The sequence below is a fragment of the Ovis aries genome, chromosome 2 (assembly GCF_016772045.2).
Source record: "Ovis aries strain OAR_USU_Benz2616 breed Rambouillet chromosome 2, ARS-UI_Ramb_v3.0, whole genome shotgun sequence".
Lineage (NCBI taxonomy): Eukaryota > Metazoa > Chordata > Mammalia > Artiodactyla > Bovidae > Ovis > Ovis aries.
The window spans coordinates 128,347,996-128,375,184 of record NC_056055.1 but is presented as its reverse complement, the minus strand read 5'-3'; the positions used below and the strand labels follow the sequence as shown (position 1 = coordinate 128,375,184).

The following is a 27,189-nucleotide window of genomic DNA, read 5'->3' as shown; positions in this document are numbered from 1 at the left end:
CATTAATGACAGGATCCAGAGAAGCCAAGACTTGAGAATTTTATTTCCATCTTAAAACACATCTTAAAATCTCTCAGCACATTAATGACAGGATCCAGCGAAGCCAAGACTTGAGAATTTTATTTCTATCTTTGACCTACCAACCTTGTTAAAGAACAGGCTAAGGGGCAGATCAGGAATAGCAGTTGGAATTGATCCCATACCCTGTCATTTAGTCTAAGGACTTAAAAAGAAAATAATCTAGTTTTACTTAAGATATGAAATATAAAAGGAGAGCACAAGAAAAAATTGGCATCTCCACCATTAATAGAAGTATTAATAAAATGAGGTTTAATGTATAATTATTAATTTTTCTCTTCAAAGACTCTTGATTTCTTAATGTCTCTAAAAATGCATTCTGAAGAAAATTCATGTTTCAAAGTCAACAGCAAATTTGCTTTGCACAGACACATGGGGGAAGAAAGGGGAACTAATATTAATTCAGACCCTATATTGCTTCAAACATTGTTAGGAACTGCCCTATATGTTGCTTCTTTTCCAGAAAACAACACTGGGCCATTGGTGGCATTGTTCTTACTTTACATGTGAGGACTCTTTACATGTGGTTCAGAGTGTTGCAAGGACATTTTCTAAAGTTACTCAGCTAGTGAGTGGAAGATGGGACTGCAAGTCAAAGTCAGGCCTCAGTTCAGTTCAGTCACTCAGTCGTGTCCAACTCTTTGTGACCCCATGGACTGCAGCGCACCAGGCTTCCCTGTCTATTACCAACTCTTAGAGCTTGCTCACACTCATGTCCATCCAGTTGGTGAGGCCATCCAACCATTTCATCCTCTGTTGTCCCCTTTTCCTCCAGCCTACAATCTTTCCCAGGATCAGGGTCTTTTCCAGTGAGTCAGTTCTTCACATCAGGTGGCCAAAGTATTGGAGTTTCAGCTTCAGCATCAGTCCTTCCAAAGAATATTCAGAACTGATTTCCTTTAGGATTCACTGGTTTGATCTTCTTGCTGTCTAAGGGACTCTCAAGAGTCTTCTCCAACACCACAGTTCAAAAGCATCAATTCTTCAGTGCTCAGCTTTCTTTATACTCCAACTCTCACATCCATACATGACTGCTGGAAAAGGCCTGCTTGGGTCCAAAGTCCAAGCCATTTCCAGTCACGTATATATCTTCAATGCAAATAAAATTCACTGAAGAGTCCGACATAGTGTCTGCTGAGCTGGTGAGTTACCTGTGAATGGTGAATAAATGGTTATACTTAGTATCTTTTTTCTATTTATCTTTATTATCCATGGGTTTTGGGGATAAGTGAATCACTGCATCTTTAATACCCTCTCCCCTTTTTTTACATAGTAGTCTTTGCTTTTTCTCAAACTGGAATACTTCTTCCCTTCATTGACAGTAAATTCAAATACAATATGCACATAATGGAATTTTATTTTTGACTCAGAGAACATTTATAAGAGTTTAGGAGTGGTCTGCACTGCATAGAGTAAGTCCCACTCTCTTATTAAGCATCTTCCATCCCAAAAGGCAGACTAGGAAAGCATAACACATTCACAGACCTATGCATTTGGAATAACTCTGCAAAGCATAATTGTCTTTTCCTAAGAGACTTGAGGGATGAAGAATTCGGGAGCAGAGCAGACAGCTTTGATCTGCCAGAGGATCTTGACAAGGTCTCGGGAGGGAAATGTTTTATTTTGCTGTCCTGTCATAGTTTCCTGATTCATGACATTACAACCACTGGTATTTATCCCCTACTTCCTGTCTGGAATGGCACTGGATCTATTTCTAGATGTCGTATTTAACTGGAAAGATCCGGTCACAATATTGTATTAAAATTTAGGATAATAAAAAATAATCTGTCAAAATTTTAGGAAAGCCTAAATTCTCTGGACACATGGAACATAGGAAGTGATTACAGAAATATTCATGGAGAAATGTGTGCCTGGTAGATGTACAGCAAGCATGCATTAAATAAAGATTTATTGGGTGGATAAATGAATAAAGCAAAGTGAAATCTTGATTGTTACCAACCTGATTGGTGAATAAGAGAATTAACTAGAAATGATAAGTCAAAGGGATATTTTCAACTTTAAGATTTTTGATCAATAAAAAAGGTATTTACTGAGATGAAAGGCAGACGACAAGATTTCTAGTCAGTCAACTGGTAGAAACACTGATGGCTATAGTAATAGAACATTTGCACATCTTTGAACATTTGCAAAACAGTTGACTGAAATTACTTCTCATATAACATTTTAAACAATGCATCTTCCTTATATGAAGAAATTATACGTTTCAATTCAGAGCAATCTCAGAAGTAACTTGAAGCTGTAAAATAAGGGATTGAGGATAACATCTAGAAAGTGAACACTAGAAACTATAAATTGGTAACTAAAGGCTTTTTAAAATTCTCAGGTTTGTAGATTATGTAGTATTCTTTATGAAGAATTGTCAAGGAAAAAACACACACACACAATCATCTATATAAGATGGTTTTAGTTGTCCTGTCTCAAATGTATGGACAATGCTTAGCTCACTATCTTACGTTTAACTGACATTCAAAAAATATTAGTTTATTATAAGCATTGCCACGATGAATATTGGGGTACATGTGTCTCTTTCAATTCTGGGTTTGCATTCCCACCAACAGTGTAAGAATATTGTAAAGTAATTAGCCTCCAATTAAAATAAATAAATTTATATTAAAAATATATTAGTTTATTTTTATCTTTGTTTTCTACTTAAATCTATATCTGCATGTTATCTGTTATAGGCATGGTGAGGTTATAAATATAATTAATAGATGAAACCAAAAGTTAAATGTATAAATGAAAAGATAACAGTTGAAACACAGTGAAAAAATATTTTTTTGTTGGCTCAACCAAAAATATCTTAAAATAACTAAATATTGAGCTATGATATCCATGTCATAGGATGTTTTCTTTCATTCATGTCCTGATTTGCTATCAAGGAGATGAAGTTGAAAGATCCCTTAAAATAACGCTCATCTCCTATACAATTCAAAGTGCTGTATACATGGACTAGTTTTCAGGTCTAAGATTTTCAAAGTTTCATTCAGATAGATTCCTTCCTTCAAAAGAGGACGTCAATACCCTTCCCCCTACCTCCTAACCCCCCTTCTCTGTTGTGCATAAAATTGTCCCATATTGTGGTATGTTCAGTGTAGTCATAATCAGAAGTGAGCAGCAAATGCCTGTTTATCTTGAATGTTCAGGGGATGAGATGTTGAGAGTCAGGTACCCCTTTTAGTGAAGTGAATTGACTATAGAAGAGACGTATTTCTTCTTGCGTGCAGACAGGCTCCGTCCCCCTCCCTGCCTACCTAAGAGGTATTTTCCTGCTCACTTCCTTGGTACTGCCCTCTGTGAACCAGAGGAAAGTAGTCTGCCCATAGGAGGTCTGAATCGAAACTTGTCCGTGAAGACTCTGTGTCTGGGGAGGCCATAGTGATATCCAGTTTCAGTTGGTTTTCTACCCAGGTGCTCTGCATCCTTGCCAGGTTTTTTTAAAAGGAAACTTTGAACACGGTTGCTAAATTAAGGCTTTACAAGTAATGACTTTGTTAATGTATTTAATGATAGTCCATTCATGGTCACCAATATTTGAAGGGAGAAGATAATAAAATATGTAAATGACTGTAAAATTGTATTAAAAAGATTGTCTTTATTTCATCTTTCAAAAGACATACTCTCTAGATCTTTCATTACTTTTAACTTGCTGCCAATAGCTTTATACTGATAGCTCCTAATAGCATTATACTTGTGTGTTTGTATGCACATACAGACTTGAACAAATGCACACTTGTCTGGATAATAAAGGTTATAATTTTGTTATATAATATACATGAAATGTATACAAAATACATAAAATTATATAATTATTGTCTAATATAGTAGCCACAAGCTACACATGGCTATTGAGTACATGAAATGTGGCTAATTTGTAGTGAGAGGTCCTACAATACAGATTACATCTGGGTATTGAAGACTTAGTACCAAAAAATTCATACATGTATATATATATAAAATCTCTTGATTTTTTAGGTATTGACCATATGTTGAAATAAATAGTTTGAAGTTAATATCAATTAATATTTAAATGAGAATATTTTAGATGCATTAGGTTAAAGGAAATATTAACATTAAGTTTGCTTATTTCTTGTTACTTTTTAATGTGACTAGTGTAAAAATTATTTCATATGTAACTTATATTATGTTTCTATTGGAGAGCACTGTTTGAGAAAAACTTAACTTCCCTATGTAAAATAACACTGACTTTTTAGCAAGTGCTTTCCCAATGTCTATATGTAAAATAAATAGGATTTTCACTTTTCTAGATCAGTGTTGTATAATTACTAGACCTTGAAGCTCCCTTCTTGTCCCTCTTTTTCTTACTAGAGAGAACAATGGTTTATTACAAGTTAGTCATCATTATTTCCCTTCAGATTTCTTTCTGGAAATTATATAACCTCTTTGGAAGAGGTTAAGTTAATTAGCATCTGTGTCATTTGACTAATGATTACTTCATTCTCACTTCTGCCTGATTTGTAGGAATTATTAGCTTAACATTAAAAGACAGACCACTCACTGTTGAAACATCAAATATATTCTTGATAACTTTTCTTTCTTATTTGCAATACTCTTTAAATTGTAGCTTACGAAGCTGATGTTGACACAGACTGGTCATTTTGAAAAATCATCATTGAACAGAGGTTTGTTATGCTAATTATGCACAACATTAAGACAGAGAGATTCGTAAACTATCATATTAAAAGAATTAAGTTTCCTGGTTTCCAATAATTTCCCAGACTCCACCTCTAAAAGAATGGCTTCCACCTGGTTTGAGAGATGAGGTTTTCTAAAATGCATTTTATTTATTGCCAAAAGTTTACTTGACCACTGGGTGATATTTCTAATGGCTAAAAAATATCTCCCCTTGGTCACAGTTCTTGGGCCAAGTATGGTGATCCATTGTGTGTGTGGGTCATTGGTTCATTTGGTCATTTCCTGAGGGATGCCTAAGTGCTGGAACCTGGGCTTACAAAAGAAACACGGCCCTTGCCTCAAGGGGTTCGCAGTCTATAGTTTAGTTGCTCAGTCATGTCCGACTCTTTGCGACCCCATGGACTGCAGCCTACCAGGCTCCTCCGTCCATGGGATTTTCCAGACAAGAGTACTGGAGTAGGGTGCCATTTCCTTCTCCAGGGGATCTTCCCAACCCAGGGATCGAACCCAGGTCTCCTGCATTCCAGGCAGATGCTTCAACCTCTGAGCCACCAGGGAAGCAGTCTATAGGTTGGGTTATTATAGGAAAGTATGGTGAAAAAATCTAATCTAGTTAGGAGAATAAGGTGATGTCTTCCTAAGGAATTCTAGTGGAAAACTGAGGGAAAAAAATCAGTTATCTCAGAGGAAGAGGTTATGGGAAAGGGTGCTGGACAGAGCAAAGTGTGTATGAGCACCCTGAGGTCTTTGAGAGGGCGATATCTTTGGATGGAAAGAAAAGAGCATACAGTTGAACTGTGGCATGTGAAGCGGTGTAGATTAGAGAAGCGAGCAGGGATTATTGTGTTACAGCTTGGTGAATTCTCCAGCAGCTGCAGAAGCACTGGCTGTCAGCATGCTCTTTTGCGGTCACACACTCTTCCTCCGCATGTGCGCAGTGCAGTGGAGGCTGGGGCTGGGTGTTGGGCTGGGGGGCACAGATGCACAGAGGGAGGTGTTGGCTCCAGCGGGCATGGTAGTGCTGAGCAGTGACAGAGGCAGGGTCTGATGCAGACCCACAGGAAACTACAGGGGCCCCGGCTGTTAGTGTGCTCTTCCCGGATGTGTGCACAGCAGTGAAGCAGGATGATGGGCAGCAGGCTGGTGACCTGCAGGCTCACAGCTGCATGGCCGAACCTTGAGCGTGGGCCTGAGTGTGACATCAGCCACTGGGGTGGAGGCAGGCGTCATGTACTTTGGCTTTGGTGGGTACAAGGAGGAGCTCAGTTGGCTAGCCTCTCACACCAGGGTAGCCACAGAGGCCTGGGCTGGCTGTTAGGCTGGTTCCTGGGCTCCTCAAGGACAGGGAAAAGGGAGTATGGCAGAACCCAGGTATCAGTGAATGCTAATACGTGTGGGACAAGAGCTGGCAAGATCTGCAGGAGGTCCACGGTGTCTGTCCTGGCCGTTGATTTAGTCAGTGGTGAAATCTGCTGTTTGTCTGCAGAGCGGGTCTCTGTGACCTGGACTTTGTAATTAGCAAATGAGAGAGATGAACGGGAAGAAGATTTCAAAGATGTTACCCAAGGTTCTGACTTGGGCTGTTGGACAGATGATGGTGCTATGTCCCGTGAGATGTAAAAATAGATACCTGGTAATCAGTTGGATGTATGGGCCTGGCGGGCAGGAGAGGTCTATATAGGCAGTTCAGAGTTGAAGGTAATTGGCATAGAGATGGCAATCAAAGCCATGGAAGTTAATGAGTTTAACCTAGGAATGTTCTAGGTTAAATGGATCACTGGACCCAGAAGAGATCCCATAGGACTCCTGCCATTTGAGAAGCAGCTTGAACAATATTGGTCAACTCTCTAGCTGCAACCTAGCTTCTTCTGCCAAGCTTTAAGAAGCCAAGTGCCGGTGGCCTTCTCCTAAACTAACAAACTCTCTGGGAGTGGGTCTAGCTAGGTTAGATATTGTGATTTATAGTAAGAATATATATTTGGTCTTCAACCCCATTACTGACACAGTGATCCTAGGACCCTTGGAGTTTTCTAGAGTGATAAATATGTCTTTTGTTAGGTTAATGACCATCGCCATGGAAAAGAAATGCAAAAAAGCAAAGTGGCTGTCTGGGGAGGCCTTACAAATAGCTGTGAAAAGAAAAGAAGCAAAAAGCAAAGGATAAAAGGAAAGATATAAGCATCTGAATGCAGAGTTCCAAAGAATAGCAAGAAGAGATAAGAAAGCCTTCTTCAGCTATCAATACAAAGAAATAGAGGAAAACAACAGAATGGGAAAGACTAGAGATTTCAAGAAAATTAGAGATACCAAGGGATACCATTAGAGATACCATGCAAAGATGGGCTTGATAAAGGACAGAAATGGTCTGGACCTAACAGAAGCAGATGATATTAAGAAGAGGTGGCAAGGATACACGGATGAGCTGTACAGAAAAGATATTCACGACCCAGATAATCACGATGGTGTGATCACTCACCTAGAGCCAACCATCCTGGAATGTGAAGTCAAGTGGGCTTTAGATAGCATCACTAGGAACAAAGCTAGTGGAGGTGATGGAATTCCAGTTGAGCTGTTTCAAATCCTGAAAGATGATGCTGTGAGAGTGCTGCACTCAATATGGCAGCAAATTTGCAAAACTCAGCAGTGTCCACAGGATTGGAAAAGGTCAGTTTTCATTCCAATCCCAAAGAAAGGCAATGCCAAAGAATGCTCAAACTACTGCACAATTGCACTCATCTCACATGCTAGTAAAGTAATGCTAAAAATTCTCCAAGCCAGGCTTCAGCAATTCGTAAACTGTGAACTTCCTGATGTTCTAGCTGGTTTTAGAAAAGGCAGAGGAACCAGAGATCAAATTGCCACCATCTGCTGGATCATGGAAAAAGCAAGAGAGTTCCAGAAAAACATCTATTTCTGCTTTATTGACTATGCCAAGGCCTTCGACTGTGTGGATCACAGTAAACTGTGGAAAATTCTGAAAGAGATGAGAATACAGACCACCTGACCTGCCTCTCGAGAAATCTGTATGCAGGTCAGGAAGCAACAGTTAGAACTGACATGGAACAACAGACTGGTTCCAAATAGGAAAAGGAGCACTTCAAGGCTGTATATTGTCACCCTGCTTATTTAACTTATATGCAGAGTACATCATAAGAAACACTGGACTCAAAGAAACACAAGCTGGAATCAAGATTGCCAGGAGAAATCTCAATAACCTCAGATATGCAGATGACACCACCCTTATGGCAGAAAGTGAAGAGGAACTAAAAAGCCTCTTGATGAAAGTGAAAGTGGAGAGTGAAAAAGTTGGCTTAAAGCTCAACATTCAGAAAACAAAGATCATGGCATCTGATCCAAACACTTCATGGGAAATAGATGGGGAAACAGTGGAAACAGTGTCAGACTTTATTTTGGGGGGCTCCAAAATCACTGCAGATGGTGACTGCAGCCATGAAATTAAAAGACGCTTACTCCTTGGAAGGAAAGTTATGACCAACCTAGATAACGTATTCAAAAGCAGAGACATTACTTTGCCGACTAAGGTCCATCTAGTCAAGGCTATGGTTTTTCCAGTGGTCATGTATGGATGTGAGAGTTGGACTGTGAAGAAGGCTGAGCACCAAAGAATTGATGCTTTTGAACTGTGGTGTTGGAGAAGACTCTTGAGAGTCCCTTGGACTGCAAGGAGATCCAACCAGTCCATTCTGAAGGAGATCAGCCCTAGGATTTCTTTGGAAGGAATGATGCTAAAGCTGAAGCTCCAGTACTTTGGCCACCTCATGAGAAGAGTTGACTCATTGGAAAAGATTCTGCTGCTGGGAGGGATTGGGGGCAGGAGGAGAAGGAGACGACCGAGGATGAGATGGCTGGATGGCATCACTGACTCGATGGACGTGAGTCTGAGTGAACTCCGGGAGTTGGTGATGGAGAGGAAGGCCTGGCGTGCTGCAATTCATGGGGTCACAAAGAATCTGACATGACTGAGCGACTGAACTGAACTGATCCTAGAACCCTTGGAGTTTTCTAGAGTGATAAATATGTCTTTTGTTAGGTTAATGAGGTGACTTTAGGACCAAAGGATGTGACTGGTTGCCAGTAGAGCACACTGTATAATCAGAGGATTGGAACTTTCATACCTATCCCCCTGACACCAGCAGGAGAAGAGGCGCTGGAGGCTGAACCAGTTGCCAATGGCCAATGATTTAATCACTCATGGCTATGCAGTGAAATCTCTGTAAAAGCCCAAAAGGACAGGCCTTGTGACCATGTGGGGCTTTAGGACTAGTGGTGCATTCAGAGAGGGCCTGGGAGCTCCCTTCATGTTTCCCATGTCTTGCCCTGTGTGTCTCTTCCATCCAGCTGTTCCTAAGTTTCTGCCTTTATCATAAACTGATAATCTCGTGAGTAAAATGGTTCTCTTGAGTTCTGTGAACCACACTTGCAAATTAATCAAACCAAAGGAAAACACTGATGGAAACTTCAACAGCCAGTGCACTTGAGATTGACATCTGAAACGTGTGCTGGGAGGCGATATGGAAAGAAAATAGTCTTTGAAATATTTCATGTATTGTAAATCAACTGTTAAACATACTCCCAGTGCATTTTTACCTTTCAGGTTTCTTCTAAGAGTTCCATTACCCATTGAGGAAGTTTTCTGTGAATTTATTAACGTTGCCTAAATTTCCTAGTCCTATAGGAGATAATCACAAATTGCTAGGTGATAGTAAGGTATTTTTCAGTGTTGTTCAGTAATGTACTGTATTTACTTTTTTCTGTTTTTAACCCTTTGGTTTCCTTCAACCATTTCTCCCTCCTTGCCCCCATCTCTGGCAGCCACATATCTGTTCTCTCTCTGAGCTTTTTTTTTTTTTAGATTCCACATATAAGCGAGATCATAGAGTATTTATCTTTCTGACTTAGTTCACTTAGCATGTCATCACGGCTCAGTCACGTTGTTGCAGACAAGATTACATTCTTTTCTATGGTTGAATGATACCCCATTACATATATATATATATATATATATATATATATATATACTGCAGTTCTTCATCCACTCACTCTTCATTGAACACTTAGGTTATTTCCCATCTTGGCTATTACAGATAATACTACAGTAAATATGGGGGGGGTGTACATTATGCTATTTTTAGTTGTGTTTTCCTTTTCTTTGGATATGTACCCAAAAGCATTGTTGGAATTGTTAGAACTATGGTAGTTCTATTTTTAATTTTTTGAGGAACCTCCATGCTGTTTCCATAGTGGCTGCCCCAATTTACATTCCCACCAACAATGCGCAGCCTTTTTCTCCACACCCTCACTAACATTGTTCTCTCTTGCCTTTTTGATAATAGCCGTTCTAACAGGTGTGAGGTGAGAGCTCCTTGTGATTTTGATTTGCATTTCCCTGATGATCAGTGATGCTGGGCATGTTTTTATATCATTCTGCTCCATATTTTCTCTCATTCAGAAGGTTGGTTTTTCGTTTTGTTGATGGTTTCCTTTACTGTGCAGAAACTTTGTAGTGTGATGTAGTCTCACTTATTTATTTTTGCTTTTGTTGCTTTTGCTTCTGGAGTTAAATTTAAAAAATTAGTACTCAGACCTTTGTCAAAGAGCTTGCAGAACTGAACCCTTAATTGGTGCAATCTGACATTATCTCCAGGTAGATACTATTATAATTACAAGTTGGATTTCAGGACCCCCACCTAGTCTCAGAGAATTTCTTGGTGGTGGTGTGGAAAAGCTTCACCCACATACATTGGAGTTGTGTGAAGAATCTTTAGTAGGGCATTGGGAGTTTCCAGAGGCCCCCAGATAACTCCAGTGTTCATCCATGGTTAAGAACCATTGGATAAAGAAAAAGAGCCAGAAAAATAAGACTGAGGAGGAAAAGCCGAAGGGGTAGCCAGGGAATCAGGTCAATATGGCATTATGGAAGTTGAAGAATGGGAGATTTTGAGAAGAGGTGAGTTGTTGGCGTATCAAAAGAGGTTAAGAGGTCAAGCTAGGTAAGAGCCTAGGAGGATTCTTTGGATTTAGAAAGAATTGGTTTGTTAACAACCTTGGAAAGACCTGTTTTAGTGGTAATGCCAGACTTCAGAGGGGTGAGGAGTGAGAAAATATTGGTGCCAAATATCAACTCTTCCTTTATTAAAGGAAGAGTTCTTCCTTGGGTTCTTCCTTCATTTATTAAATAAATGTTATCCATTACTTATGTTGGTACTTGGAATAGGAAGTTGGCCAAGATGGCTAAAGCCTTCGAAGAACTCAGTTACAGGAATAACAGGTAAACAGATAAGTACTTATGAGAAACGTTGCAAGCATAATGCTAGATATGTACAATAGGGAGAAGCAGTTGGATAATGAAAGTATTTTGGAACAACGGACATGAATAATCGAGTCAGTTCTGGCCAGTTTTGATGAGCACATAGTAGAGTCTCAATGAATGTGAAATAGATGGGTACACTTCTCAGATTTGGGTGGGGTCTTCTGGGATTTGCTGTGTGTTTCAGCAATCCCAGGGATGGGGAGCCTGGTGGGCTGCCGTCTATGGGGTCGCACAGAGTCAGACACAACTGAAGTGACTTAGCTCAGCATTGTTCCCAGATGTCTAGGCCAGCCTTGCATTCCAGACTCTGCCCACTTACGCTGGACAGTCTAAAGAATACACACGCCTGAGATAGGAAGTCTAGAATGGGCTGTCTTTAAAATTGGTGGAATTTTAATTTTAGGAGTAGTTGACAGTATCAAATTAGAACATGGAAGTGGACTTGCAGGGGAAAAGACTGGGTTCAGTAATGCCATGTGTTGGTTCTGATGTCCTCAGTTTATCCCTAAGGATTTTAAATATATAATTAGTCATCTCTTTCATATGATTTCTATGAAATACTGTAATTCACAATGAATTGTTCAGATATAGTAAGAGTATAGACATAGTTGTCAAATCTCTTTTGCTGGAAATATTTTGTGAAGTGGATTAGACGTGTCCTTTTAAAATTATATTCTAGGTAGAAGTCTCTTGTCAGTATCTACCCTCTGTGAAATCATTCTAGGTCTACCTAACCTCAATGCTATTCTCTGTTCTCTTGGGACCATTTTTTAGTATTTATTAGAATGTCATTATTTTATCTGAAAATCATTGTTGCATTGTCTCTGCAACATCTTATCCCCCCCTTTAAACTTTGAATGAAAAGTTGTCCTCTGTTGGCAGGAACCCCTCATCTCGGTCCGATCCTACACTGACTGGTACAGAATGATGCCATGGACTCCCTGACTGATTTTTACTTTTCTCATATTTTTGAGTTTTATTATCATTCCGACCTCCTCCTCCATCCTACGCTGTGAATTCCAAAACCAAGCTCAGAACGTCAGTATTGACCAGTGAGCATTAAGTGAGGGCAGGTTTCCCTGGAGTGCTTTTCTGTTCACATTTTTATACTGTTTTTGTTTCAAAGAACAACGGTATCTATAATATTAGTGATACTTTTTCAAATGAAATGGTACTTGTATATTAGTGATGCTATTTCAAATGACTCCTTAAGTCTAAGAGATTAATTGAAAACCATGGAAACAGAGAGTTGTTTTTCCTTATTTTCTAACATTGGATGTTAAAATATAAGTTATAATGAAATAGAATTAGAATAGGATCATTAATAGTGCCAATACTTGGATTCATTTGCTGATTAATGGTTAAGTACTCATAGCAAATCACTGTAAAGTAGTATAGGGTAGTGGATGACAGTGTGGGCTTGACTCTTTCCTTCCCCCACTTATAAGTTTAGTGACTTTGGGCAAGGTGCTTATTCTCCCTTTCTTTCAGCTTCTCCATCTATTAAATTGGGATAATGATAAGAATATCCACCTTTAAGGGATATAAGGAAAATTAAATGACTTAATATATATGTTCACATATGTTAAAAGTGTGCATTACATGGGAAGCATTTAATAAGTGTTATTTTAATAATTATTATAAGACAACGTTCCTTATTTATATTATGCTCAAAGGATATATCAGTTGCTGTACATTTTTCTGCTCTACTTAGTAAAAAGACTTGTATAGGTTTTCTATAGGAATGTGAAGAAGTTTGGACCCAAGGCACTTGAAGGGAAACCCTTATCTTAGATTCAGGCTCACAAGCAGAATGGTTTTCTAGGGCTCAGAAGTCTAGTGATGACTCAGGATCAACCCAGATTTATACAACTGTAACCATCAGGCTTGACTCTGCTGCCTGAATGCATTCACCTCTGTGCAGAACTCTTCCTAAATACAACAGAGTAAAATAAATAAAATTATAAAATAAAAACTATAATTAAAATAAAATGACCTAGAAGACTGGAATAGCTGGTTTTTTCAGGCCTCTGATTATAGGAACTGTTCTTATATAAACTGAGCATGGTTATCCATAATTGTCAGATTTGTATTACAAAGTCTAAGAGCATGAGACTTAAAGATACATCAAGAATTGTTTCTAATTTTGATATTAATTTGATGTTTCGATCCTTGAGTGCCACTAGATGCATTGGTGGAAATGCTTTTGGAAGTTTAGTGCTTTCATGTCCCATGTCTCCTCTAGAACTGGAGTGGTTTACTTTCCATTACTAATTATTGTTTTAGCTGTTAAATTCATGAACATCACTGTTACCTTTTAGAAACATCACCACCACATTTTGTTAGATGTGTGGGAAAAGTACACAGTTTAATATAATAATCATAATCTAGTGGGTTTAGTAATAATTAGTGTTTGATAAGAAATAAAACTGAGAAGGCAATGACTCCCCACTCCAGTACTCTTGCCTGGAAAATCCCATGGATGGAGGAGCCTAGTAGGCTGCAGTCCATGGGGTCGCTAAGAGTGGGGCACGACAGAGCGACTTCACTTTCACTTTTCACTTTCATGCATTGGAGAAGGAAATGGCAACCCACTCCAGTGTTCTTGCCTGGAGAATCCCAGGGACGGGGGAGCCTGGTAGGCTGCCGTCTATGGGGACGCACAGAGTCGGACACGACTGAAGCGACTTAGCAGTAAGAAATAAAAAACAAGGGGCCCTTTGGCTTACAGAGCTTACGGAATGCTGCTGATCCAACCTCACAGCACCGTGAGCTCCCTCTGCTGGTGTGTCCACATCAATGCAATGTGGGTACACTAGGGAGTGGAAGCCTTTACCACTCATTTATTGAACACCTACTAGGTGCCAGAAAGTCTTGTATGCACAGGCATACAATTTCTGTAATTTTTATAACCCTCCAATGGTAGGCCTTGTATTCTGGTCATATTTTAATTGGTATGTTTCTTTTAATCCCGTATGTCTTGTCTGTATTCTGTTTCACTCAGTAATTGTTGCTTCTACAAATACAGAAATATTGAATGAATGACACTTTATAGAACGTAGAAGAAGAGTCATTTGTTTGTCAGGATTATTTGAGAAAAATTTAGAGTGGAAGAGTTTGAAATATATAGGACTAATCTTTCAATAGACTAGAACTTCATGTTAAAAAAAGTAATTGATGGAAGTAAGGTCTTTCACTATTTTTCTAAAACTTGAAAATTCTGTCATGTTTTGAAAGATCAGACCAATATGTGTGTTGTCTTAGTATCCAGAAGACCAGTCTGAGAGCCCCAATCGAATGTCTGAACTGATTAAGCCAGTGACACAGGCAGATAAACACTTGTCACTGCATCCAAAAGTCCCAAGCTGCCCTACCCACAATGTGTCACTCAAGCTGTCAAAAGGCTACAGGAAGACCTTTGAGTCTGGTCTTACCCCTTGCTCATTCCTCAGTGGAAATGCCAAAGTATTGAGAATTGATCTAAACTGAGGAAAAGATCAGGGTAAGATAGGGACCAAGAAAGGGACATTTTTCATGAACCCTAGAAAGTTGACTAGAAACTTTACACATTTTCAGCTGGCAGAAAAGATTAGAAAGTGAATTTATTCAGATAATTCATACATTTGAAATAATTGTACAGTTCTATTGTATATACTCCAGATTCGTGGAAAGTAACTACTTTGAGATCTTCAATTACTAAAAGTTTTTAAAAATTCTTTTCCACTATGTTTTAGTGCAAGATATCAAATATAATATCTTGTGCTGTACAGTAGGACCTTATTGTTGGTCTCTTTTATGTATAATAATTTGTATCTAGATCTGCTGATCCCAATCTCTTAATTTATCCTTCTCCACCTTTTTCTCTTTGGTAACTATGAGTTTGTTTTCTGTGTCTGTAAGTCTATTTTTGTTTTGTAAATACATTCATTAATATCATATTTTAGATTCTGCATATACTTGATATATTTTTGTCTGATTTACTTCACTTGATATGATAATCTCGAGATCCATCCATGTTGCTGCAAATGGCAGTATTTCATTCTAAAATTTCTTATACTTGATTCTAATCTTTTCCATTTACTAGCCACATGAATTTGGGCAAATATCTTTACTTCTTTAAGATTCTATTTCTTTACTTGTGAAATGAGATTGTTAGCACAGTCCTCCGTTGCTGCTGTGAGAATTAAATGAATTGAATGTGTATGGTAAGGGCTCACTGACAGTTCAGTTCAGTCGCTCAGTCATGTCCGACTCTTTGCGACCCCATGAACTGCAGCATGCCAGACCTCCCTGTCCATCACCAACTCCTGGAGTTCACCCAAACTCCTGTCCATTGAGTCGGTGATGCCATCCAACCATCTCATCCTCTGTTGTCTCCCTCTCCTCCCGCCCTCAATCTTTCTCAGCATCAGGGTCTTTTCCAATGAGTCAGCTCTTCGCATCAGGTGGCCAAAGTATTGGAGTTTCAGCTTCAACATCAGTCCTTCCAATGAACACCCAGGACTGATCTCCTTTAGGATGGACTGGTTGGATCTCCTTGCAGTCCAAGGGACTCTCAAGAGTCTTTTCCAGCACCACAGTTCAAAAGCATCAATTCTTTGTCACTCAGCTTTCTTTATAGTCCGACTCTCACATCCATACATGACCAGGGGAAAAACCATAGCCTTGACTAGACAGACCTTTGTTGGCAAAGTAAAGCCTCTGCTTTTTAATATGCTGTCTAGGTTGGTCGCTGACAGTGATATGCCACAAATATGTTATGGAGAAGGATATATGCCATGACATATGTGCACCTTAATCATATCTTTAGCTTAATCCTTAAAATAATAATGTCGATATCAACTCATGTTTGCCTGCTTTCTCTGCTGGGCTCTGGCCCAAGCCCTTCACACACCCCTCAATTACTGCCCACAGCCCTTGCGGAATCCCTCTGAGACAGCCATCTCTGGAGGCCCACCTAATTCTCAGTCCTAAACCATCCTACTCACATATTGCACTTTGTAAAGATCTTCAAACCTGCAAACATTGTTTTCCTTCAGACCATCTGCTACTATCTTAAAACTTACGGGACTAGTGTTTTGGAAGAGAAGTAGGGGAGAATAGTAGGAAGAAAGAAGACCTCTCCAAAGTTTAGATCCTTGAATGGTGAAAATTTTCCAGTTGTATCCTCTGTTGTTCTTCAGTTGCTAAGTTGTGTCTGGCTCTTTGTGACCCCATGGACTGCAGCACGCCAGGCTCCCTTGTCGTTTACTATCTCCCGGAGTTTGCTCAGATCCATGTCCGTTGAGTCAGTGATGCTATCTAACCATCTCATCCTCTGCTGCTCCCTTCTCCTCCTGCTTTCAGTCTTTTCCCAGCATCAGGGTCTTTTCTAATGAGTTGGCTCTTCAAATCAGGTGGCCAAAGTATTAGAGCTTCAGCATCGGTCCTTCCAGTGAATATTCAGGGTTGATTTCCTTTAGGATTGACTGATTTGATCTCATTGCTGTCCAAGGGTCTCTCAAGAGTCCAACCTCTAGTACCCTCTAGTGGAGCATTTTGTGGTGGAAAAAGTGGGTATTAGAATTCCCTCCCTCAGCAAACATTCCGTTTCCTGCCTACTGCATGTAAGGCCCTGTTCTGTGCTGTGGAAATGCCAGTCAATGAAATAGTCAGTCTTCCCCCATCAAGTGACACTCAAGAGCTAATATCTAGTCTCCCATAGTCTCTGTCATATTTTGTCACTTGAAACAATGGCACTAAAATAGATGACATGAAAAACAGAAAAAAAAAAAAAAGTGGAGGGAATGGCAAAAAATGTTCCCAATTGGCTTTGTACTGATATCCTTTGTATCCATCTATCAAAATCACTACTTATTCACATTTATACACTCATGTACATACTAAAACAAAATCAGTAAGTGGGAATGAAAACCGAATAGTAAGCATACATCTTTGTATTTGCTTTCCCAAATACAAATTGAAAGAGGAAAAATATGAAAGAGAAAGATGGACTTAATTTTTAGAATAAGGTGTGTGGTTTTCATGTGGCTTTGTTTTTTTTTTTAATGTCTACTGGGAAAATGCATTCAACTGTGCTAAGAATTAGTCATTCTAGTTGTATAAAAGCATGGAAAATTATCACATATTAATTTCTACCAACCTCGTTTATGTTAAACCATGTAAAGTACATTTTTTTAATTATGAAGCTGAATCGATTTACTAAGAGTTTAGATCACATTTGGATAAAATATAAAGATCATCTGCATTTATCTATGTTGTTCTGTCAGGGAAATTCATGAGAATTAACTTTCTCACAACAGTTCTCATAATCACCCTTTCTGACCAAATTATAAATACTGTATTTCCACATGAAAAAAATTGGCTTAACATTTGATATGCTATTTCAAAGTTTTGTTGAAACTAAGGAGGGCAAAAAGATATTACTATCATTTTCTGAATGGAGTAGTTCCTTTTCAAATATTGTCTAACACAGGAAATGGCAAAGCATGCGTTTTGCAGCGCAGTTGCTCATAAGTCCAGCTGCATGCTGCCGTTACCTGGGGAACTGTGTGCAAAATTCAGGTCTGAATCTCAAACTGGGCACAAATCTGGACCAGGTGTCAGTATCTGCTCAAAACTCCCCCAGCTGATCTTGATGTCCAGTCAGAGCTGAGAACCACGTGAGAAGGCGTGGCCTCCAGAGCACAGAGGTGAGGGGAAAGCTCTGGAGAGACGCAGAGCATAAGCTGGTGATGTGGTCTGCAAGCACTGCAGAAGCAGAGGGGGAAAGTTGCTCAGAATTAAGAAGAGACCCAGCTCAGTGGTGGAGATTTATAAGCTGTTCTTCAGCTGATTTTGCCTTGTTACCAGTGCTGAAAGTAGCTCAAGATTATTGTTGCTGTTGGGTGCTGCCTGTGACAGAAGCAGTGTTAGGAAGTAAAGGGAAGAAACTTACGTAAGCAGGAGTCTGTGTGTTTGTTCATTTTCTAGAATTATCTAAGTGTGTGACTCTTAAGAATGAGAGTCCTTGCAGTGATGACACTGTGATGTCACCTGAGCGCTAAAACTAAAGCAGAAAGGATGCAAAGGGGAATAATCTGTGGACCTGGCAAACAGTTACTGAGGGAGTTTCTCTAGTCTCTATTTTAAAATCAACAAGTAAGAGAACTCAGCTGAGAAACAGATGATGATTCACTATTTTCCTGTATAAAAACTTTGGGGCCTTTTCCAGTGTAAGTTCGATGCATGAAGCTGGGCACTCAAACCCAGTGCCCGGGGACCACCCAAAAGGATGGGACAGGGAAGGAGTTGGGAGGGGGGTTCAGGATGGGGGGTACATGTGCGCCCATGGCTGATGCGTGTGGCTGTGTGGCAGGGGCCACCACACTGGTGAAGTGATAATCCTCCAATTAAATATATTAATCAAAAAAAGAAAACCTCTGGGGCCATTTTCATGCTATTTACATGGCATTTCGTGGTTCTAAACTATTATATGTTTATTGCATACATATTACTATCTGTTTGTAAACTTTGTGGTGGCGTCTCTAGAACAGGAAACTTGTGTCTAAATATTGGCCGTGATCTTAATGAAACTGTTCATTAAACATACTGCATTTTAAAGTAGTATAAATATATTATAGTGCCAATCTATTATAAAGAGATAATATATTGTTTGTGACCTCTGTTCTCTCCTGTCTTTAATTTTCCTCCTGCGCAGTTGGAAACTGCACAGGAGGAAAATTATTTAATTTCCTCCTGCACATAAACTGAATGTTGACTAATTTTAGAAAGACTTTGGTATTTTCAGAGAAGATACTTTATTGGAGTGTCTTTTGGGATGTTGTTGTTCAGTTGCCCAATTATGTCCGACTCTTTGCAACTCCATGGACTGAAGCACGCCAGGCTTCCCTGTCCTGCATTATCTCCTGGAGTCTGCTCAGATTCATGTCTATGGAGTCCATGATACCATCCAACAATTTCATCCTCTGTCATCCCCCTCTTCTCCTGCCCTCAGTCTTTCCCAGCATCAAGGTATTTTCCAATGAGTCAGCTGTTTGCATCAGGTTGCCAAAATATTGGAGTGTGTGTGTGTGTGTGTGTGTGTGTGTGTGTGTGTGTGTGTGTGTGTTAGTCGATCAGTGGTGTCTGACTCTTTGCCACCCCATGGACTGTAGCTTACCAGGCTCCGCTGTCCATGGAATTCTCCAGGCAAGAATATTGGAGTGGGTTGCTATTACCTTCTCCAGGAGATCTTCTCAACCCAGGGATCAAACCCGGCTCTCCCACATTGCAGGCAGATTCTTTACCATCTGAGCCACAAGGGAAGCCCTCAACACCAGTCCCTCCAATGAATAGTCAAGGTTGATTTCCTTTAGGATTGACTGGTTTGGTCTCTTTGCTATCCAAGGGAATCTCAAGAGTCTTCTCCAGAACCACAGTTCAAAAACCTCAATTCTACAATGCTCAGATTTCTTTATGGTCCAGCTTTCACATCAGTACATCAGTTCAGTCAGTCATTTGTGTCCACCTCTTTGCTGGATCATTGAAAAAGCAAAAGAGTTCCAGAAAAACATCTATTTCTGCTTTATTGATTATGCCAAAGCCTTTGACTGTGTGGATCACAATAAACTGTGGAAAATTCTGAAAGAGATGGGAATACCATACCACCTGACCTGCCTCTTGAGAAAACTGTTTCAGGTCAGGAAGCAACAGTTAGAACTGGACATGGAACAACAGACTGCTTCCAAATCAGGAAAGGAGTACGTCAAGGCTGTATATTGTCACCCTGTTTATTTACCTTATATGCAGAGTACATCATGAGAAACACTGGGCTGGAAGAGGCACAAGCTGGAATCAAGATTGCCAGGAGAAATCTCAATAACCTCAGATATGCAGATGACACCACCCTTATGGCAGAAAGCGAAGAAGAACTAAAGAGCCTCTTGATAAAAGTGAAAGAGGAGAGTGAAAAAGTTGGCTTAAAGCTCAACATTCAGAAAACTAAGATCATGGCATCTGGTCCCATCACTTCATGGCAAATAGATGGAGAAACAGTGGAAACTGTCAGACTTTATTTTTTGGGGCTCCAAAATCACAGCAGATGGTGATTGCAGCCATGAAATTAAAAGACACTTGCTCCTTGGAAGGAAAGTTATGACCAACCTAGACAACATATTAAAAAGCAGAGACATTACTTGATCAACAAAGGTCCATCTAGTCAAGGCTATGTTTTTTCCAGTGGTCATGTGTGGATGTGAGAGTTGGACCATAGAGAAAGCTGAGCACTGAAGAATAGATGCCTTTGAGCTGCGGTGTTGGAGAAGACTCTTGAGAGTCCCTTGGACTGCAAGGAGATCCTACCAGTCCATCCTAAAGATCAGTCCTGGGTGTTCATTGGAAGGACTGATGCTGGGAAAGATTGAAGGCAGGAGGAGAAGGGGACAACAGAGGATCAGATGGTTGGATGGCCTCATAAACTTGATGGACAGGAGTTTGAGCAAGCTCCAGGAGTTGGTGATGGACAGGGAAGCCTGGCATGCTGCAGTCCATGGGGTCTCAAAGTTCAGTTCAGTTCAGTCACTCAGTCGTGTCCAACTCTTTGCAACCCCATGAAACACAGCACACCAGGCTTCCCTGTCCCTCACCAACTCCCAGAGTTTATCCAAACTCATCTCCATTGAGTCGGTGATGCCATTCAACCATCTCATTCTCTGTTATCCCCTTCTTCTCCCACCTTCAATCTTTCCCAGCATCAGGGTCTTTACAAATGAGTCAGCTCTTCGCATCAGGTAGCCAAAGTATTGGAGTTTCAGCTTCAGCATCAGTCCTTCCAATGAACACCCAGAACTGATCTCCTTTAGGATGGACTGGTTGGATCTCCTTGCAGTCCAAAGGACTCTCAAGAGTCTTCTCCAACACTGCAGCTCAAAAGCATCAATTCTTTGGTGCTCAGCTTTCTTTATAGTCCAACTCTATCATCCATACATGACTACTGGAAAACCATAGCTTTGACTATATGGAACTTTGTTGGAAAAGTGATGTCTCTGCTTTTTAATATGCTGTCTAGTTTTGTCATAGCTTTTCTCCCAAGGAACAAGCGTCTTTTAAATTCATGACTGCATTCACCATCTGCAGTGATTTTGGAGCCCAAGAAAATAAAGTCTGTCACTGTTTCCATTTTTCCCCCATGTGTTTGCCATGAAGTGATGGGACTGGATGCTATGATCTTAGTTCTTTGAATGTTAAGTTTTAACCCAGCTTTTTCACTCTCCTCTTTCAACTTCATCCAGAGGCTCTTTATTTCCTCTTTGCTTTCTGCCATTAGGGTGTCATCTGCGTATCTGAAGTTATTGATATTTCTCCCAGAAATCTTGAGTCTAGCTTGGGCTTCATCCAACCCAGAATTTTGCATGATGTACTCTGCATGTAAGTTAAATAAGCAGGGTGACAATATATAGTCTTGACATACTCCTTTCCCAAATTGGAATCAGTCCATTTTTCCATGTAGAGTTCTAACTGTTGCTCCTTGACCTGCATACAGGTTTCTCAGGAGGCAGGTAAGGTGGTCTAGTATTTCCATCTCTTTAAGAATCTTCCGCAGTTTGTTGTGATCCACACAGTCTAAGGCTTTCGTTGTAGTCAATGAAATAGATGGAGATATTTTTCTGGAATTCTCTTGCTTTTTCTTTGATCCAACAGATGTTGGCAATTTGATCTCTGGTTCCTCTGACTTTTCTAAATCCAGCTGGTACATCTGGAAGTTCTTGGTTCATGTACTGTTGAAGTCTAATTTGAAGAATTTTGAGCATTTCCTTGCTGAAATGAGCACAATTGTGTGGCAGTTTGAGCTTTCTTTGGTTTTGTTCTTCTTTGGGATTGGGGTGAAAACAGACTTTTTCCAGTCCTGTGGCCACTGCTGAGTTTTCTAAATTTGCTGGCACAAGTGCAGCAATTCAACAGTGTCATGTTTCAGAATTTGAAATAGCTCAGCTGGAATTCCACCACCTCCCCTAGCTTTGTTTATAGTAATGCTTCCTAAGGCCCGCTTGACTTCATACTCCAGAATGTCTGGCTCTAGGTGAGTTTTCGCATCATCATGGTTATCCAGGTCATTAGGAACTTTTTTGTACTGTTCTGTGTGTTCTTGCCACCACAGCTTTGAGTAGATGAATCCACCATTTATCATCTATTTTTGACATTACTTTAAAAAAATAGAAGTTTTAGTAAAAAGTCAAACATTTGTATCATAATGAAGATTAAAATTTCTTGTTTGTTATTCTTTCACTTTCTTTCAATTACATGGGCATAATGTAGCCATAGTAACAACTTTCTTTGTTAGACTTGACCCACTCGATGCTACAATATAATTGTCTTTCTCTCCTTCTCCCCCATCCCTTCTTTTCTTTATTAACTTGAACAGAGAAACCATATGCTTCCATCCTTGATCAAGGTTTAGGCTCCTTTCCATTTCAAGTTGTTGTTTAGTTGCTAAGTCACCTCTGACTCTTTTGCAACCCTATGGACTGTAGCCCACCAGGCTCCTCTGACCAGGGAATTTCCCAGGCAAGAATAATGGAGTGGGTTGCCATTTCCTCCTCCAGGAGATCTTCCTGACCCAGGGGTTGAACCCATGTCTCCTGCATTGGCTGGGAGACTCTCTGTTACTGAGCCACTTGGGAAGCCCATTCCACGTAGCCATTGCTAATGAAGCCCAGCCTTGTTTTTCCAGACCTATCCTTGGTCGTCTTCCTCTGTCTCACGCTCTTGGCAGGCACTACCAGGAGGTGGGAGTTGACATTACTATTCTGCAAGAAACTCGGCCAAAAAAAGATGATCCACATAGCATAGTAATGGTGTTCCACATCATGAAAAACACCTGGGTAGTCAGGGCCTCCCTTGGACCTATGAAATCAATCTCCAGAGAAGGGGCTAAGAAACTTTTTCAGTTTAGCCATGTCAGAGAGTTGGTTTGTCCTGAACTTCATGGTAGAGAATGAGCAAATGAATACAATGTATACACAAATATCTTTCCACACCCCTTAAATTCTCTCTTACCCAGAGACTTACTGCAAATAATTTCACTTTCCAATATTACATTATCTGTGTAAGTATTCTGAGTTTGCCCAGGAAGCTTTATCTAGGGGTTAAGGTGATAGGTGCCTAATGATTTAAAGTATGGTACCTATCAATGAATGAAATTTGGTACTAAAATTAAGTTTAAAAACTCAAGTTCCATGCCTTTATCCAGTCAAATTGATGCAAATGTATTTATCTGCCTTTAGAAGTAAGTTCAAGTGGAATGGACCTGTCACGTTGCATGTGAAGTGTGTGGAAATACGCAGCAAAAGGAATCTTAATATGCCGCATCTTATTCTCCCCCAAAACCACTTACTTGAAATCACAGTTAATATGGGATCCCAGCCATAAAGCAAAGAAGTGATTTTAACAAAATAAGGAAAAAGTCACTGGGAATATCACTTTTTTTTTTGTATGTTTTAGAAGTATTGCTGATGTGTAATATTTTATTTTTGGCTTTCTGGCTATTCATGTCTTTGTCAAAGTGCCTTCTGAAGTTTTTTCTATCCGAAGATAATCCAGTTTTTCAAAGTCTTTTTTCTTTGTTGAAAACATCACAGTTCCACTAACTGTAAACCATAGGGCAGTTTGTTTAAAATGGTAGGCATTATTAGTATGTTAATTATATACAACCGCTTCCCACAGTCACCATCTTCCAGCTTCAACAAACTGTGACTTAAATGTTGAGGACCATATTGTGGTCCTTCTATTCTTAGCGTCTCAATACATGAAACATTTTAGAAAGTGCTCTGGTAATGTTGCTTGCGTTGCTAGATGAATGATCAAAAGAAAGGTGCACATTCTTTGCCAAGCATTACATAATGCAGTTAAACTTGCACAGCCCATGTTGGTTTAAACTGGCTTCCCCTCTCTTTGTCATGCTGGTAAGCTATCTCCTATATCAAGGCCATCTCTTCTTGGTATTACCAATCAGAGGTCTTTTCTACAAACAAAAATCACAGTGAGAGAGCAATTATGTTAGCACAGAGTAACTCATGGTTACCCCCATAATGTGCACCAAATATATGATGACAGGGAAGCAGGGAAAGATGGTATTCCACAGAAGCTGGAGGAAAAAACACTGGGGACAAGCATGCATGCTTGTTTTCTCTGTTCTTGCAGAATAACATTGTTTTCAAGATAACTGCTGATAAAATTATTTTCCAATGCTGTAGGTAGCCCTTTTGGAGATCCTTGTGGAAAGACTTGCTTGGAAGAAAGAGATAATCAATGGCTGGGGGTCACGCTTTCCAGACAGCCTGGAGAAAACGGCTCCATTGTGGTAGGTTGTTGGGAAAGTTCCCTGATCACATCGTGAAACCAGATACCCTGGGTGAGACTTTCACATCATTTGGTCTACTTTTATGTTTTATTCAGACTTGTGGGCATAGATGGAAAAATATATTTTACATAAGGACTGAGTCTAAGCTCCCCACGGGTGTTTGCTATGGAATGCCTTCTGATTTACGAACAGAACTGAGTAAGAGAATAGCTCCATGCTATCAAGGTAAGGCATGGTTTTGATATTAACTGGATCAAGATAAATATGTGAATGCCTTTAAATTTTTTTTTTTCAATTTTGGATGCTTGGTTAGCGGTGGGAGGATCTTTGAAAATAGCTATGTTCTCTTTAATGTCTCATACTATTATTTCCTTTTTTCTTTTTTTGCTAATCCAATTGCAGTTTCAGTTTTCAAAAATGAACTGTGAGATAGTAAATGACAGGGAAGCCTGGTGTACTACAGTCCATGGGGTCACAAAGAGTCAGACACGATTGAGCGACTGAACAGCAACTGTGGTTTTTTGGAGCCAGGAATTCTGCAAACTATTCATTTGAATAGTTCTAGCATCTAGTTGATAATTTTCCATTTTAACATTAAATATATTTTCAACTCAGGAAAATTATGAAATAGATTGAAAAATCTGATTAGAAGGAAGAAAATTGTTTCTTGCTTTATCTTTAACTTCCAACAAGATTTAGAAAAATTTTAAATATAAATGTGGGCAGATCTTTTCCACTCACTATGTCTCCCCCCCCCACCACCCCTTGAATTCACTTATTTTCTTTGAAACTGCAAGAAATTGCTAATGTAAGTTTGAAAGGTCTTTCCCATAAAAATGTTAGGTCATAGGTAGCATTAGTGCATACAGAGCCAGGACATAAACTGAGACAAGCAGTTGGAGTTGAATGTAAACAGAACACTGAAGAAGTGATACCTGTAACAGAACTAAAATTCTGAAAATGTGTCTTTAGAAAGAATATACGTGAATGGCAGTTTCCAGTGTTTTTTTTTAACCAAAATGATTACCTCAGTGTCCAAAGGAAATTTCTATTACTTGACAAGACTTGGAGGATGTAGCCAAATTGTATTGATTCTATTAATACTGGCCTCTTTCATGCCTGGAATTTGACATCATAGCAGAGGTCATATCATCTGTGTTCCTAATTTGTCTTTGAATACCAGGAAGATAAAAGGTGGATTTGAATTTCTTAGTTGCAGTAAAACTTACACTAGCTATTGTCCCATGTTTCATAATAGTTTATGGTTAACATTTTAAAATATTTCACAGTTGGGACATTTCTCTCTGATTGAGTGTGGAGGCCCTCATGGTCATTTGAGATCTTCAGTCTCTCTATAATGTATACTGGCCAACCTGAGTCATAATCTCCAGTCCAGATGAGGCCTTTCCCCTTGCTGATCTCAGTTTCCTTCAAAATCAAGTGCACAAAAGTGCGATGATAGGAATTAGCTGTATAGGCTGAAAAAAATCTAATTTGACAGTCTAGTAGAGGTGCAAGCTAAAGATACCCTTCAACTGCAGCATCCGTCCCCATCTAGCTGGCCCCATGTCTGGCGCTTTTAACTGACCCAGCAACCACTTCTGGCTGTTGTAACCGTGTGAGATGATGCACTCGAATGTTCATGTGCTGCAGGTCTTGTCCTGCCGCTGGCTGGTTCCTTCATTAGATGCTGGTGCCTCCTTGGGTGTCGATTTTGGTCCAGTACATTTTTTCATGTGTTTTCTGGGTAACTTTATGCAAGGGTTGATGATGTCCATGGATGACAATGTGCACTTCTACAAATATGTATATACACACACACACACTTAGCCACATCCTATGAGGGGGAAAAAAAACAAACCTAAGACAACTAAAAATTAAACTTAAAAAATATATAGGAGCAGGGAAAATAGAAAAAGGAATTAAAAAGCATGACAAGGAGTGGTGATTATAAATGACTTAACAATTTATTCAGCATTTCTGGTTAGCAAAACCAAAACAAAGATGTGGTCCTCTGTTTACTTATGTCAATTCTTCAGGAAAAGCAAGCTTTGTGCCCATAGTAAGTTTCACAAAGCACACATTCATGGGGGATTTGTGAGAAGAGACCCTCCATCTCCATGCAAACCTTGACTTCGTTATTTTCAGCTGGGCAAGATCTAGGAGGCCTATTTTAAATGGAAGCCTGAACTGGAAGCCATAAATCCTACCTCTTAGATGCTCCCCTGACAACCTTTTGTATGTTGCTTGTTCTTCCCCTGAGAAAGAGACTGCATAGATATCTCTATTGCTATTTCATAGGGATATTTTGAAGATCAACATGGAAGAGATTTGTGACATTAAATTTTACTACTTAACTAATTTTTAAAATAATACTATTGTAAAAGAGATCTTAAAGGCATACTTGTAAGGATTTATAAATAAACAAAATTATGCAGATTTTGTCTTTATTTTAAAATGAAATCTTAGTTGTTTTTCTATTTTATTTTAGATTTTGTGAAACAGTTTGGAGAGACTTTTGCATCATGTCAAGCTGGAATATCTAGTTTTTACACAGAGGTAATAGTCCAAAAATAGTTGCTATAGATGTTTACATACAGAATTTTAATTCTTCTGAAGACTTAGAAGACTGATATTATGTTTTGAAATAAAGATTGAATAATAGTCAGATAATATATCTCTTAAATATGAGTATATTACAACTTAATTTTTACCACTTGATATTCAGCACATGTATTGATAAAATAGTAATATTTAGATGGCTGTC

General features: G+C 39.4%; 1 protein-coding gene across 7 annotated transcripts in view; it reads left to right on the top strand.

Moving 5' to 3' along the window:
- Positions 1-27,189, top strand: part of ITGA4 (integrin subunit alpha 4) — a 95,242-nt gene that overhangs the window by 1,299 nt on the left and 66,754 nt on the right. For all 7 annotated transcript variants that reach the window (XR_006058723.2, XR_006058724.2, XR_006058726.2 and 4 more), the window contains exons 3-5: positions 24,316-24,422; positions 24,518-24,647; positions 26,914-26,981. Coding sequence is in view for 3 of the 7 variants with exons in the window: in XM_004004537.6 (XP_004004586.2) it covers positions 24,316-24,422; positions 24,518-24,647; positions 26,914-26,981 (305 nt within the window). In the remaining 4 variants the exon portion in view is untranslated. The remainder of the gene's footprint in view (positions 1-24,315; positions 24,423-24,517; positions 24,648-26,913; positions 26,982-27,189) is intronic.